Genomic DNA, 14,209 nt, shown 5'->3' with positions numbered 1-14,209 from the left:
ATGTGCATTTATGAATTGAAATAAGTGCCACTCTGATTCCAAGTAAACGCTGTAATGCAAAACTTTGTTATGTACCTACAATCAGGGACGGGAAATATAATTTAATGATTCAGTTCAGATTCAGAAATTGGTACAAGTCCACTTTTCTTCATTTATCGAGAAATATCTCGCAAAACATTGAATATATTGTTTAATAAAAATACTGGTGGCCTTTAACCGTTTGCCCGCGGCCGTCTTCTATGGAAGCTTTGGGCGACGAGTCTGTAGCGCGACTGTCTTCCATAGAATTTCTAAACTTTGCACGGGATTTTGAGACTTATATGCGCCTATTTCAACTGTTTTAAGGTTCAAAATTGGTTGAATATATTACTGAGAGTTGAATGCCATCTATTCAATTTGCATAAAATGAATATATACCAGTCAAAAATTAGTTTTTGTGGAACCATGCTGAAAGCTCGTTTATGTGACGTCACGTCTTCATACAATTATCAAGAATGATTATTTGACAATTAATCCAAAACTACGAGATATATTATGTATTTTATTGTTTACAATAATACTTTATGTGTCAATTAATATATCTGGTTACTTGAGTAAATATTAAAATCTGTATTTAAGGTCGAAAATTCGATTGCCAAATTCGCGAAAAAGGTGCCGCGTACAGGGCTTCTTCGCTATATTTATTGTCGCGGGCAAAGGGTTAATACGTTTATTCTACTTTTCTGAGATTCTGGACATATCGAATTAAAATAAGTGATAACAATTTGTGAAGTGTTTTTGGAACTGAAAATTGGACTTCGGCCACTTTCAAATACAACGGCTCATTTATTTAACAGGCCCATTAACAGGAAATAATCATATTGTAGAATAGACTCGTCATGTTTTGCTAAAAACGTTAATTCCCATCCCTGCTTACAAATCTTGCTCTTAGAAAGTATTTAAAAAATTAGTGAAAAAGTCTTTATTTTATTTATGTCCATGAATGAAAAAAACAGTATTATTTTATATTACAATTTACATTATTTTAATGTAATTTTGTGTGCGTAGAGTGTTAATGATGCTGTTGAAAACTGTTTGCATAATTTCTTACATAATATTATTTAAAATGGATAAATAAATGCCTACATAAAAAAAAATCACTACTAATCCTTTTTATTACATTCATTTTTTATATGTTTTATAATAAATAATATGAACCTTTTGTGCACATATTGTGTGTCGTTGTTATGTACTTAATTATTATAATAACACAATGAATAAAAATGTTTTTACCATACACACTTCTGGTTGCATTTTACCCACATAAGAACAGGATGCGTTAAAAGAAAAGACGAAATTTATAATATTTTAATAGTATATTTAGCTACTTACAGATGTAATCATAATTACATACACATGTATTTCAACTTTGATACACTCCTATTAAAAATGTGCTCAAGAGACAGTTTATAATATTATGCAACAGGACAAATCTTGGATGACAGCAATGAACGATGTGATTCCATACAATACGAGCGATGAAAGAGACTTAATAATTATCTACACATTGAATATATAACATACATATACAATAATGATACCGATTATTATAATCATCTAAGAAATGAAAATTTGAATGAGTTTTTTTTTTTTACATTTGACGATTCATCTTGAAAGATTTCGCAGCTAAGAAATTCCACAATTCGACGAACTTCAAAGATTTCGCTTCATCCATCAATGGATGATTTATGCGAAGAGATTCCTTTGCATTTAACATCTCTCTTTTTAAACGTTAAGTAGACATCAAGCAATTTTTTATGATAGAATCCAACTTATTTACATTCAATGTAAATATTTATACGCACCAAAAATTTTATTTTCAAAAACAAATGAACTTTTGCTAGTTGAAAACAAATGAACTTTTGCTAGAGAAATAAAAATTGTGATTTATTACGAAAAGTATAAAAAAATCTTAACAAATAATATATATAATATATAATTCTAATACATTATCATAAATACACAATCCGATATATATATTCTGAAATAACTCACGTAATGAAATTTGAATTCTCAGTAGGACTTTATATAGGAGAGAAGATACACTAATGACTGGCATTATTATAAATAATTAATACACATTATTTAACTTTCTAAATGCAACGAAAAACAACAAATAACACACACACACATATATTTGTACATTTTGCTTTCATGTTTTAAACGACGATAATTATTAAGATCATAGTGGTGTTTATGAAGTACATACATACATATATTCACAAGACGACAATTAATAAAATCATCACTCGACGAGTTTAACACGTGTGATTGTCAATGATCATTTTGAAACCATTATTGCTTGTTTACTTTAGATACACTTGTGCAACAACAAAATTAGAACCAAATGGAAGACAAATCCAAATTCAAGTTATATGCGCAAACGAGAGCAATACAACAGGTATAGCTATATATAGACCTACCATAATATCTAGACAAACTACAGACTATCTCGTCGTAGCCATTTTGAAGACGAAATTCAACTATTCATATTGACAGAAATGCTAGACGTACTCGACAAAAATTTGCAGTTTTGTACAGTGGAGAAGTTAAGTGCCCACAAAGTCAAATGATACAACATTCCAAATATAGTGGTAGGTTTATACATACACAAATTTAGACAAAAATAAACACACGAGAATTTGCTCACGACATATTTGTGTATGTACATGCATACAATGAAAAAAGTATGTTCATTTCAAGTTAGCATACATATTACTACTTACGAACTAGTGTTTATCATTACTTTTCGTTATAAGTTTCAGTTCGGGATAGCACAACCTATATGTAAATAACAATTGCGGGGAATTCCTAACGATAATATTTCTACTTACTATTATTTCACATACATGGTCTGACGTAGAGGTTTGCATCGAGTCGAAAATCTAATTGTGATATTTAATATGTCATATTTTCTAAACGACGCTGACACATTTTATCGTACATTGTCTAAAAGATGCATATTTGAATGTTGACCTTGTCTATATTAATTAATTGTATATATGTATTAAATATTTGGATACTATCGATAGAAAACACTGAACTCTAATTAAGTCACCGTTTAAGATTCAGTTGATATTAAATGTATGCAGTTGCTCGATATACCGGCGAAAATCTCACTAAAATATTTACACGATTCAAATGAAAGTAAAAAAATAAGTTAGTAAGATTGTACTCATATGGATTACGGAGCATTTACACTGATGTATATATCTCTATTATGAAATTCTGCTATTAATATTATATATATATATCCGGTAATGGTGTGACTAGTCTTATTGAATTGAACAGTTCTTCAGCACTGACTAAATGTATTAGTAATGACAAAATCTGTCGTTTCGATAGTAAAAGAATGCAGTAAATCTATATTAAAAAGCTACTCGATAAGTTCTACTAGTTACTCGTAAAAGATCAAAAACTACGGGGTTATAGTAATATACTTTTCAAATACCAAAAAATTATAAAAGTCTTTCAAAAAATCGATCAACAACCGAGAAAGACACAACAGAGCCGTGTAAAAAGTTGTGTATTTGAAATATACTTCAGTCGTTGTTGAAAATTGGCACTTTAAAGTTACAAATGTACATACAATTTGTTTTACATACCAAGTATAGAGTGTGCGACGATAGAAAGCGATCATATCAGTGTATTTTAACCTTAGGAATACATTTTAAACCACTGGGAAAACGTTCATATATGACATAGTATTGAAACGAGTTTACGTTAAAGTGCAAAGTTACATATAAAAATATCACAATTTGTTAAATTAGTGCTAATTTTCAATACATTAATTCAAAAATGGCGATTGAAGTTGTAATTTTTGTGCATTAAATTAATTAAACCAATAAAAAAAATGTCGAAAATTACAATCCTCCGAATTATTTATTGTGCGAATTAATATCTTCAATAATAAAAACATTTCCATTTTGGCACTAAAAATCAATTTGCGACTCTGTCTTCACAGCCCTACTACAAGTTATGTCAAAATCAATATTGGCAGTCGAAAAATTTGTATTAGTAAAAAAACGTCATATAAAAAGCACATTACAAAAAATTTATATAAAAAGAATAACTGTATAATTCGAAATATCAAAATCATTAAAAACACACTTAACGTACAACGCTAATGAGAAATATGGCAAGACTTTACAAAGTCAATGAATCAATTTCAAAATATTCAAACCACCAAATCATACAAGTTCATAATAACAATGCGAATTTTCATGCAGATGTAAACTAATAAAATACATAATTGATGCACAAGAATATATATATCCACCGTATGACATTACCCAAACTAAAATTGGAAGCATAAGTATGAGCTAAATATATTTGTGAAAGATCACAATGTAGAATTCAGGTAATGGAGGAGAATAAATGATGTATAAATGTCTCACAACTTCTTCTCGTAAGTCTACAATAGTACGTACATTCTAACCGACATTAGATATACAAAGCGAAAACTAATAATTGGAGCGGTACATTAGCAGACTTTGTTTTAAATAAATATTTTATGTCTTAATCGCATATATCACAAAAAATTACATTTAAAATTATGTACACGCATGTATGTGTTTGTGTATATACAAGAGTATATGCATACAACGTATATATAAAACAATACTCGTATAATAAATTAATAATAGTAAAAAAAAAATCATACAATAATTCCAACTCTTAACCGAGTTAACTTCCAAAATTGAATAATTTGCATTCAATTGTATTTAATCGAGTTAATTATCTGCAAATATGTTTTGCATTTGTTTTTTGTATTATTTAAAAGTAAAATGAGGAAAATCGACAAACATACAAAATAAATTGTAATAAAGACAAACACAACAGTATATATTTTTATTTTGATTGTCATTATTTTGAAAATATATACACTTAAAATACTCAATAATAATAATACAACACTTATATATATAAAAATTAAAAATATAACAATAAATAATAACAGCTTATTTAAAAAAAAAATGCTTTCCGAAAAATGAGTGCTATTATTCAACTGATATTTTTTTTATACTCCGCGCGTCGAAAGAATCTTACTCTAAAAAAAGATTTAAAACCAATACAAAAATTAATATCCTGTTACGATCGAGTATAAAGTTTCCTATTGATTTTATTCCGATTCCGAACAAAGGTCACCGCTTTTATATCAGGTACCTATTATAATTTTATAATGTTGAATGATTATGATGACTAGTAGAATTGTCCTCACATCATCAGCTGGGTGGATCCACTTCCATTACGGACGCCTGCGGACACGTTAATAACTCTTCGGGGAACGGCACTTGACGCATTCTAGCAGATATTTTTTTCTATAAAAAAAAGGAAGAAAGAAATAAATAAATGCGTCACAATAAAAACAAAACAACGATTACCATTGACAAGTGCAACATCGACATTGTGTATTGTGTAACCAAAAACTAAACCAGGATGGCAGAATTACTAAATATAATCCTCAATTAAACATTCTCACGTAAGTATAAAACAATCTCAGAACTAACTTCCGTCAAGGCGAAAGTAAGCAACACCCATCACAAAATAAAATCTGCATTCAAAAAAAGATTATTAATATTCAATCGTCACTGTGTTTTGGCACAATCACTTATAAACTCAATGTTGACAAAGTATCAAACATGAGACCGCATTTAACCCACAATGTTAATAATAAATAACAAAACATCAGTGCCGAAAAAAATCACAGTGGGAGTCCCACATGGAAGCCTACTAGGTCCTCCACTATTCCGACAAGATATGTTTACCTATATAAAACAATTTGTTTTACAGACTAGTCATTAAATAATATGTACATAAGTATTGTGAACTTTGATAAGAATTTTAAATAGGTTTTTGATCTATTTTTTTCTATCGTGAATATAAATATTAAAAATAAAATAAGACATAACTGCCAAAAAAAAAAATGTAAAAAAGATAAATTTTGATTAGATCAGTGACTTAATCATTAGATCAGTGAAAAAACTTTTTAATGTCAAATCAAAAGAATAAAACAGTTTTTTTACTCCAATCTCACCTTTCTTTTAAACGGAAAACATCCTTTATATTCTTCAACGGGTTCACGCTCTATGACTAAATCAGGCGTCAAAGCATCAATTTCTCCAAACGGATTCAATTCACTGAAACATTCTGTCTCTATCATTTCAGTCTGCCACGGTATAGACACAGAACCCGTATTGAACTTCGAATAAAACGTATCATCAGTGGCGTCGAGATTTACCCCTTTCACGGTACTGAACTGTTCAATATCGAGCACGTCCTTGGCATACACGGCATGAGGCTGAAATCAAAATTGCAAAATTAACCTACAGAACACAACGTAATACAAGCAAAATAAATCAAAAAAAATATTAACATCAGGTATAAACGGAGCCTCAATCATTCCAGCTTCTAGTCGCCTCCAATTTACAGATCTGAAATAAGTGTTAAAGGATAGTAAGAAATAACCATTAAATGGCCGAGTATATGTAATGGATTGCAATATTATTTGATATTGACATGTACCTAAAAAATGGATGGGTTTTAACGTGAGCTGCACCCCGTCGACCAGCGCGACAGCCTAACCTTTGCTGCCACCTTTTTGCAAGTAATTGTTGGCATAATGATCTTCCACCTTCGCAAAATTTACTGGAATATTTCTCTTGATCGTCCTAGCATATCAATTTGATGTTAATTAACATTATATACTATTAAAAATGAGATAAAGCGTGTAGTACAGATTGTACGCATGAATACCTTAACTCTGCGATCGACTTCTTCTCGTTTAACTTTCTCTTTTCTAGCCCTAAAAGGAGCTTGTCCTTCAATCATTTCATACAAAAGACAACCAAAAGAAAACCAATCCGGTGAAAATGCATACTTTTCATTATCGATTACTTCAGGAGCTGAAATTAATTCGAAATTGATTAGGAAATTATACGACCACGTTCAGGACCACGGTTGGGATGTGGCGGTTGAGGTGAAGACCAAACACGTGCGTTTTCAGTCATGTTGTTTATTAAGATGATACGTGCGGAGGCTAAGCGACCAACCGCGCGGAGCACAGGTCCAACTGCGACTAACCGTTACATCTCTACCCCTTTTAATCCCCTTCTCACAATCAGTCGTAACATACCCTTTCTCAGCCATAGCCCATACATCAGCCTTTCGTTCAATTCCAACCCTACATATATATATAGGGTAGAGGCTATAAAGGGCGGACATATAATATAATAGACAAAACCCGATTTATCCATCGTAGAGATGTTTGCACCATAATGAGATATTTTACTACGCCGAATTGAATGGATGGCTAATAAATAACTTTCAATACAAAAATTGAGCATAATTTGCAAATCATCATCATCATTTACAGCCATTTACCATCCACTGCCGAATGAAGGCCTATCCATCACGCTTCTATTCGTCTGTGTTTTACGCAACTCTCATCCATCTCACCCCACACATTTTCCTAATTTGTCTACCCATCTTCCCTGTGGTTTTCCATTTACCCTTTTGTATTCTCTTGGGCATCATTCTAGCACTTCTTTTGTCCACCTTTCGTCCATTATTCTAGCCACGTGGCCCGCACATTGCCATTTCAATCTCTTCACTCTATCCACTATATCCACTACCCTTGTCATACTTCTCACCCACGTATTCCGTTTCCTGTCTTTCCTCGTTATGCCAACCATACAAAGTTCCATACTTCTTTGAGTGAATTTGTATATGTATCAAACAAATATCCCATTTGACTATATTTGAATATTCGTTTACCGAAGAAATTATGAAAGTCAATAAAGGCGCGTAGACTCGCCTTCACCTCATATAAAAACTCTTACCCATATAGCCTACAGTGCCGACTCTTCCGCGGACCATTTCACCTTCAGGAATGTCAACAGCCAAGCCCAAATCGCTGATGCGCACATGACCAGCATCGTCCAATAAGATATTCTCAGGCTTGCAATCCCTGTAATGAAATATATGTACGTTCAGAGCTTGCAAACACTTCGAACAACATCCACGCGAAAAATACATACCGATAGACGATCCCTTGGAGATGTAAATGCTCCAGGCCGCACACGACTTCAGCGGCGTAGAATCTCGCCCTATTTATATCCAAACCGGGGGAGGGTCCGCCCATGTTGTAAATGTGAAACTTGAGATCGCCACCTAAATTACATTTATGTCACTCAATACTCGATGGGAACTTAATAATTACAAGACAAGGCAACAAAGAAAACACAACGAACCATTCATTATCGTAAGAACTAGACATAAAGCATCCTTGGTCTCGTAAGCATAAGCTAAGCTAACGACGAATCTGGAATTAATCTTTTGAAGTATTTGTTTCTCTATCAGCACCATCGCCTCTCCTTTCCTTTTCTTAATGCGTTTCTTTTCTAATTTTTTGCATGCGTACATTTTTCCGGTGGCACGGACCTAAAAATAGAAGCGTTTTTAGTAACTTGTAATAATCACGATTTGCATAAAATATCATGTATAGTAATTATATATGCAGATCCACCGTTATATCTAGAAAAAAGTTAGCCTATAATTTAACGACTTTTTTTAACAAACGCGTTTGATTAGGTTTTTATATAAAAATGTACGTACACAGCTTTATTGCTAGCATATAAACAAGTTTTTCACAATGCGTCACTATAGTCAACCGGGTACGTATTCATGTCATATTACTTTACATAGGATGTGTGTCGCAGCAGCGGCAAATGCAGACCAATCACATTGTGACAATGATTTATTTTTACATACATACATATTTACCAGAAAGTCCTAACAGATAAACACCAAAGCGGCTTCCTGGCCAATTACAAACATTGCAACATTTTTTAATGTATAATTGAATTCAACATAAATCGCTGAATTTCTACATATTGAAAAACTCGAAATTAACGAGACTTCTTTGGATTTAAACTTGTACATAAATCATGTTCAAATAGTGGTGACATAGTGGGTAGAATGGTTTTTGACAATTTGATGGAGGAACCATTTCAATAATGAAATCAGATAAATTGGCAAACTCTGCTGGGAAACGATCGACTTGAGTCACAAATATCCAAGCCTGACCAGCGGCATTAAATATTACACTCAGAATAAATTCTTTTCAATCGAGGTCAGTTCACAGGATCGAACCTGGTGACCTCTCGGTGCTCAGCATAAACGCAAACACCAAGCCATGCTGCTGGCTAATGACGGGGAAGGATTAGCTGATTTTGTAAAATAAAAAACGATGAATTTTTCAATTCCGGTTGGGTTTGAATGTCACTTTCTTACCCTTTGAAGGACGGAGCGTCGAGATCGAACGAGTGTCCCGAACCGGGGTCGAGTAAGACCCCAGAATTTTTCAATCAAAATACAACTTTTCAAAGGTTGAATATATATCTTATTGATCATTTTATACATCAACATACAAAAGTTTTAGTCCTATAGCATGTTTTTGACTGTTTGTATTAAAAAATAACGACAAGCATCAACACGCAAACGCACATAAGTGAGGCCAACAGTCGACTGCATGACTCAATAGCCACTGGCCAAAAGCGATGAAAATAATAGCTTACGAAAATATAGCTGTCTCTTTCTCTCGCATTGATTCATCGATCAACAAGAATATGCAAGCGAAAAGTCAAAAACATGACTTATCGCTACCGACTTTAAATAATACTTTGGAACGTAGAAATGTATAAATGAATTTTTTTACGATGTACCCCTTTTCTAAATAATACAAAATCTATTAAAATAAATTTCTTGTAGTTCATTTTAGGAATACAAGAAATGTAGGGTGTATAGCTTTGAAAACCTCATAGTTATTACGAAAAACGTAAAAATTGGGGCACTTGCATACCCCACTTCGGTGAGGGAGGGTTAAACTACGACTACGACTAAAAAAACAAAAATGGTAAACATATAAATTTCTAGATTATCTGAAAAAATGAGGAATGAGGATCAATCTGATCATTCTACTACTTAAAATATTCCAATCTGCCCCTCATTCTAAAAAGTTGAGTGTGGCTAATTTTACCAGCTGCAAACGGAACATGTAATCTGCAATCAGCTGTTGATTCGAGTTTGATAAACGGCATATTTCCATCTTAGCTGTCAACATCAGTCACGACAGATGAGTGCACAGTTACAACATTATCTCTAGATGAAATGACATATATACATAAAAACACTCACTTGACATGCACACACTTCGCCGAACCCGCCTTTGCCCAACACCCGATACATGCGAAAGGTCTTGTACGTGACCGCTTGAGCTTCCAACCACTTCCACTGTAAATACCGTAGAAAATACATAGACATTTGGAACTCTTGGAATGGGTCGCCGGCTAAAAACGATTTTACTGCTCGTACGCAAGAAGAGAACACGTCTTTGGGTGCATCTTCTGCAATTTCACAACACAAACAAACATTAACAACAAATAAATCTGCGAAACAGCATTAGAGAAGAGAACACAGTAATTAACGAGGTATATACATATACGTTACAATTGAAGTGTATTTTCCAGTTGTGATTTATTTTGCCTAGTTGAAATATATTCCATCTAACCTGATACTAACTGCCGCTATAGTTGAAGTGTATTTTCAGTTGTAATAAATTTTGACTAGTTGGAATCGATGCGGTGCAAACGATCGACAAGCGCCAGACAGACTGAACCACAGATTAACGACACGTGTACCTTATGCGTGCGCACTGCTCGCACTTACACTAAGCGAAATCTACCCGAAGTCCCGACATACCTACCCTGTATACGTTCTGTGTTTCTGATACTTTAGTTCCGAATTTTGCCTTATTAAACTCGCCAGAAAGATCCAACTCAATTTTAATAATTGCATCTGGGCACATCGAAAGGTTACTCGTCATCTGATGTGCAATCTATCATTCGTGAAGTCGAGAATTGCGTTTAAAGCAGCCATCCAGTTAATCTGTGGTTCAGTCTGTCTGGCGCTTGTCGATCGTTTGCACCAAACCCATATAATGCGCTTGTAAATTTATAATTTACTAGTTGAATTGTATTCGAATATGAATGGCCTAAGAAACGCCAGTTGGAATATACATGCTATTATAACAACTGAAAATACACTTCGACTGTGTAACATATACAATGTATAGAGGGAGTAATAATAGCACATTTGTGCTATTACTTATACTCGTACCCATGACTTTTTCCTTGCAGCACTCGATGAGGCTTTTATCCAATACGTCGACGATGGTAGCATCTTCTTCGTAGGTTTGTTTCAGGAACTTTTCGGTAACTTCATTGGCAGACTCCATCCGGGACTCGTCGTGCTCCAATTCATAACGTTCAACCTTTAAATCGGTCAAGTTATATTGAATGCAGTTTTATACATATGAATTATTCAAAGAAAGTCTATATAAATCACCGGAATACAACGAAAATCAATTACTATTGTTAAATGTGTTTAAAGATTTTGACAGTACAAACTTTTTTATTTATTTACATTTTCCCATGATGCCATTACGAGTTGCCCTGAGCGACATATATGGTATTAAATTTGTATATATATAAATTTATAGATTATAAATTTGAAATCATATTCAAATAGTGGTGACATAGTGGATAGAATGGTTTTATTAATTTGATGAGGAACCGTTTCAACAATGAAATCAGATAAATTGACAAACTATTATTGACAACCTTTAAATTGATAGGAAACGATCGACTTGAAGTCAGAAATATCCTTGTCTGACCAGCAGTACTACAGAAATACTTCCGAATAAATTATTTTCGATTGAAGTGAACCCAGGGCTTGAACCCCGGAACCTGTTATACTGCTGGCTAACCCTTCGAGTGCTGACGTCTTTTCTGTTGAAAGACGGCCACACTTAAAATTTTCCCAAAATTTCCAACTAGAATTATTTAGAAATCCAATAAAAATTGTAGCTAATCCAAACAAACCCTAGATCACTACCGCCGAGGATTTCGAGTTTTGTAAAGGTGTGTTTAGACTCTCTTATATATCTTGCAACAAAATAAAATAAACGAAATAAGTCTATTAATGAATGTATTTTTCCTAAACTAGTTCCATTTTCTTCATTGTTGTTAAAATGTAATGCTCACAATCTAAATGCCAAGCCAAAATCTAAAATACTCAGCGGTTAGGGATTTCCATCGAGAAATTCTGCTATGGTTATAAATTCAGAAATTGCGGTGTAAACCAGTCTTTAAAAACATTGACACGGATTACACGACCCATGTTCAATGCATTTTTTTTTTTAATGCTACCTGGAAAGGCTTAGCGGGTAATATTCTTGTTTAGTTTTACATACTCAAAATACAACGCCCATCGGCGTATTTCAGGCTTATAGACTTGTTGTCAAAACGCCGATCGGCGTTGGTCAGCATTCAAAGGGTTAAATATAATTCTGTAAAAATAAGTCAATTGATGGATTTTCGTTGTATGGCAATGATATGTGTGATACTAACTGCATCAAGAAAATTGATGTATCGATGATATTGCAGTTGAACTTTCTCGCAAAAGTGGCGGAATAACAGTCTTCCAATTGGTTGCTGATCTACCACGTAGCCGTATCGAATATCTAAAACCAAAATCAAAATGTGTGTTAATTATTTTACGATATTGATTGATGGGTGTACATATTTTTTTTTGACCGGCTTCTTTGATTGAACGCAACCGGCCAAAAAAATAATTAGAAACACTCATTTTTTTTCCACAAATATCGTTTACCAATTATGAAATGTATTATCAGGGAGGCCTTTAATGGCAAACGCAATGTTTGTTGAATCAAAACGTCGTGATTGATTGCGATTACACACACCGGTCTGTTACGGTTCAACCGGACGCCATATTTGGCATCACCGGACCAGACCAGCGACGTTGCGTCACACCAAAATAGATCCCCAGGTACAAAAAAATGAAAAGAAAATTCGTGAAAACGTACCCGAGCACAAAAAACCACAAAGCAGTTAATCCCAAAGATTGCACAACCACGTCAAAAAAGCCAAACGACATGTCATCGATCGACGTGTCTCGTGACTTTTTATACAAACAAGACACAAGTTTTCAGTTCCGTTTTTGTGAGGATATAAAACCGAAATAGACATTGGAGAATCGACAGTCATTAGGGAGATGTAAATAGCAAACGTTACGTGATATAAACAGACGCACAGACACACAAACACACCCATCAAATTGGTGGAAAAGTTTGTTTATTGGCAAACGCACATTTCAATGGGAGAAATCGATTTATGTGCATGGAACCTGGCGAATTCTTTGATCGCGTCGATGACGAACGTAATCCGCACGTGCAAAAAGCGTTCTATCGGGTATTATAAACAGCACGCACATGCCATCCAAGCCGATTTCGATCTGCCATCAATCAATGGTTGACCGACGGAGTCAGCTTAGCGCGTAAGCTTTAAGCTCAGCGGTGGGACTCGGAGCTCTACGTGATTGACGGCTCACTCGTCAACTTTGACTTTGCATAATACGTCCATAAACACCGATCGTTGCGGATTACATTGTGTGTTTAACGGCGAGGCACCTATATTATGAGTATATTGTATATTCTAGTGTTTGAAATTTTGTTTTGTTTCTGAACAGTTTTGATCGCTTTCAAATAATAATAGCAAATTCGCCAAATTCTAAGACAAATGTGTGTATGTTTGAACTGAAAATACACATTAATGGGTTATATCCTGGTTTAATTTAATCTTCAAATTATCGTCAGTGTACTAAACGACTGGGTGAAATCCTTCAAAATTCTTTTCAACTCATGCCCATATTTATCATGTTATTCGTCCACTCAATGTCATTACTTTGTTAAATAATATCGGAGCAATTTCTTTTTCTATTGTTATACAGGTTTTTCATTCCAAATTTACCCCTTTTCCCCCATTTTTACCCATTTAAAATGAAAAAGAGTCAATTTGGAATGAAAAACCTATACATCTATAGCTTTATTATAATCACTCTGACCTAAACTAATCTTTCAACATAATTAAGTTGAAAATCATATTTATTTTTGTATTTATAATCTTAACATAGAACTGTTATATTTCAAAGTGGTGGAAGACCCAATTTTCAGTTCCAAAAACACTATTTCTGTTTGACTTAATTCACAAATTGTTATCACTTATTTTAATTCGTTGTGTCCAGAATCTCG

The 14,209-nt window shown here is 33.6% G+C and overlaps 1 protein-coding gene across 1 annotated transcript in view; it reads right to left on the bottom strand.

Annotated features, from left to right (window-relative positions):
• Nucleotides 1–5,061: 5,061 nt before the first annotated feature.
• The window catches only part of Gprk2 (G protein-coupled receptor kinase 2), a 49,041-nt gene continuing 39,893 nt past the window's right edge, over nt 5,062–14,209 (bottom strand). Inside the window, exons 4-14 of the mRNA XM_077431753.1 lie at nt 12,510–12,622; nt 11,218–11,371; nt 10,237–10,445; nt 8,292–8,481; nt 8,079–8,211; nt 7,881–8,008; nt 6,796–6,944; nt 6,565–6,710; nt 6,416–6,473; nt 6,077–6,340; nt 5,062–5,360 (exon numbers count right to left, since the gene is read on the bottom strand). Of these exons, the coding sequence (XP_077287879.1) occupies nt 5,265–5,360; nt 6,077–6,340; nt 6,416–6,473; nt 6,565–6,710; nt 6,796–6,944; nt 7,881–8,008; nt 8,079–8,211; nt 8,292–8,481; nt 10,237–10,445; nt 11,218–11,371; nt 12,510–12,622 (1,640 nt within the window). The 3' untranslated portion in view covers nt 5,062–5,264. The remainder of the gene's footprint in view (nt 5,361–6,076; nt 6,341–6,415; nt 6,474–6,564; nt 6,711–6,795; nt 6,945–7,880; nt 8,009–8,078; nt 8,212–8,291; nt 8,482–10,236; nt 10,446–11,217; nt 11,372–12,509; nt 12,623–14,209) is intronic.

Source organism: Arctopsyche grandis, chromosome 5 (assembly GCF_051622035.1).
Source record: "Arctopsyche grandis isolate Sample6627 chromosome 5, ASM5162203v2, whole genome shotgun sequence".
Lineage (NCBI taxonomy): Eukaryota > Metazoa > Arthropoda > Insecta > Trichoptera > Hydropsychidae > Arctopsyche > Arctopsyche grandis.
The sequence above is the reverse complement of the archived record's forward strand: the minus strand, read 5'-3'. Positions and strand labels throughout refer to the sequence as shown.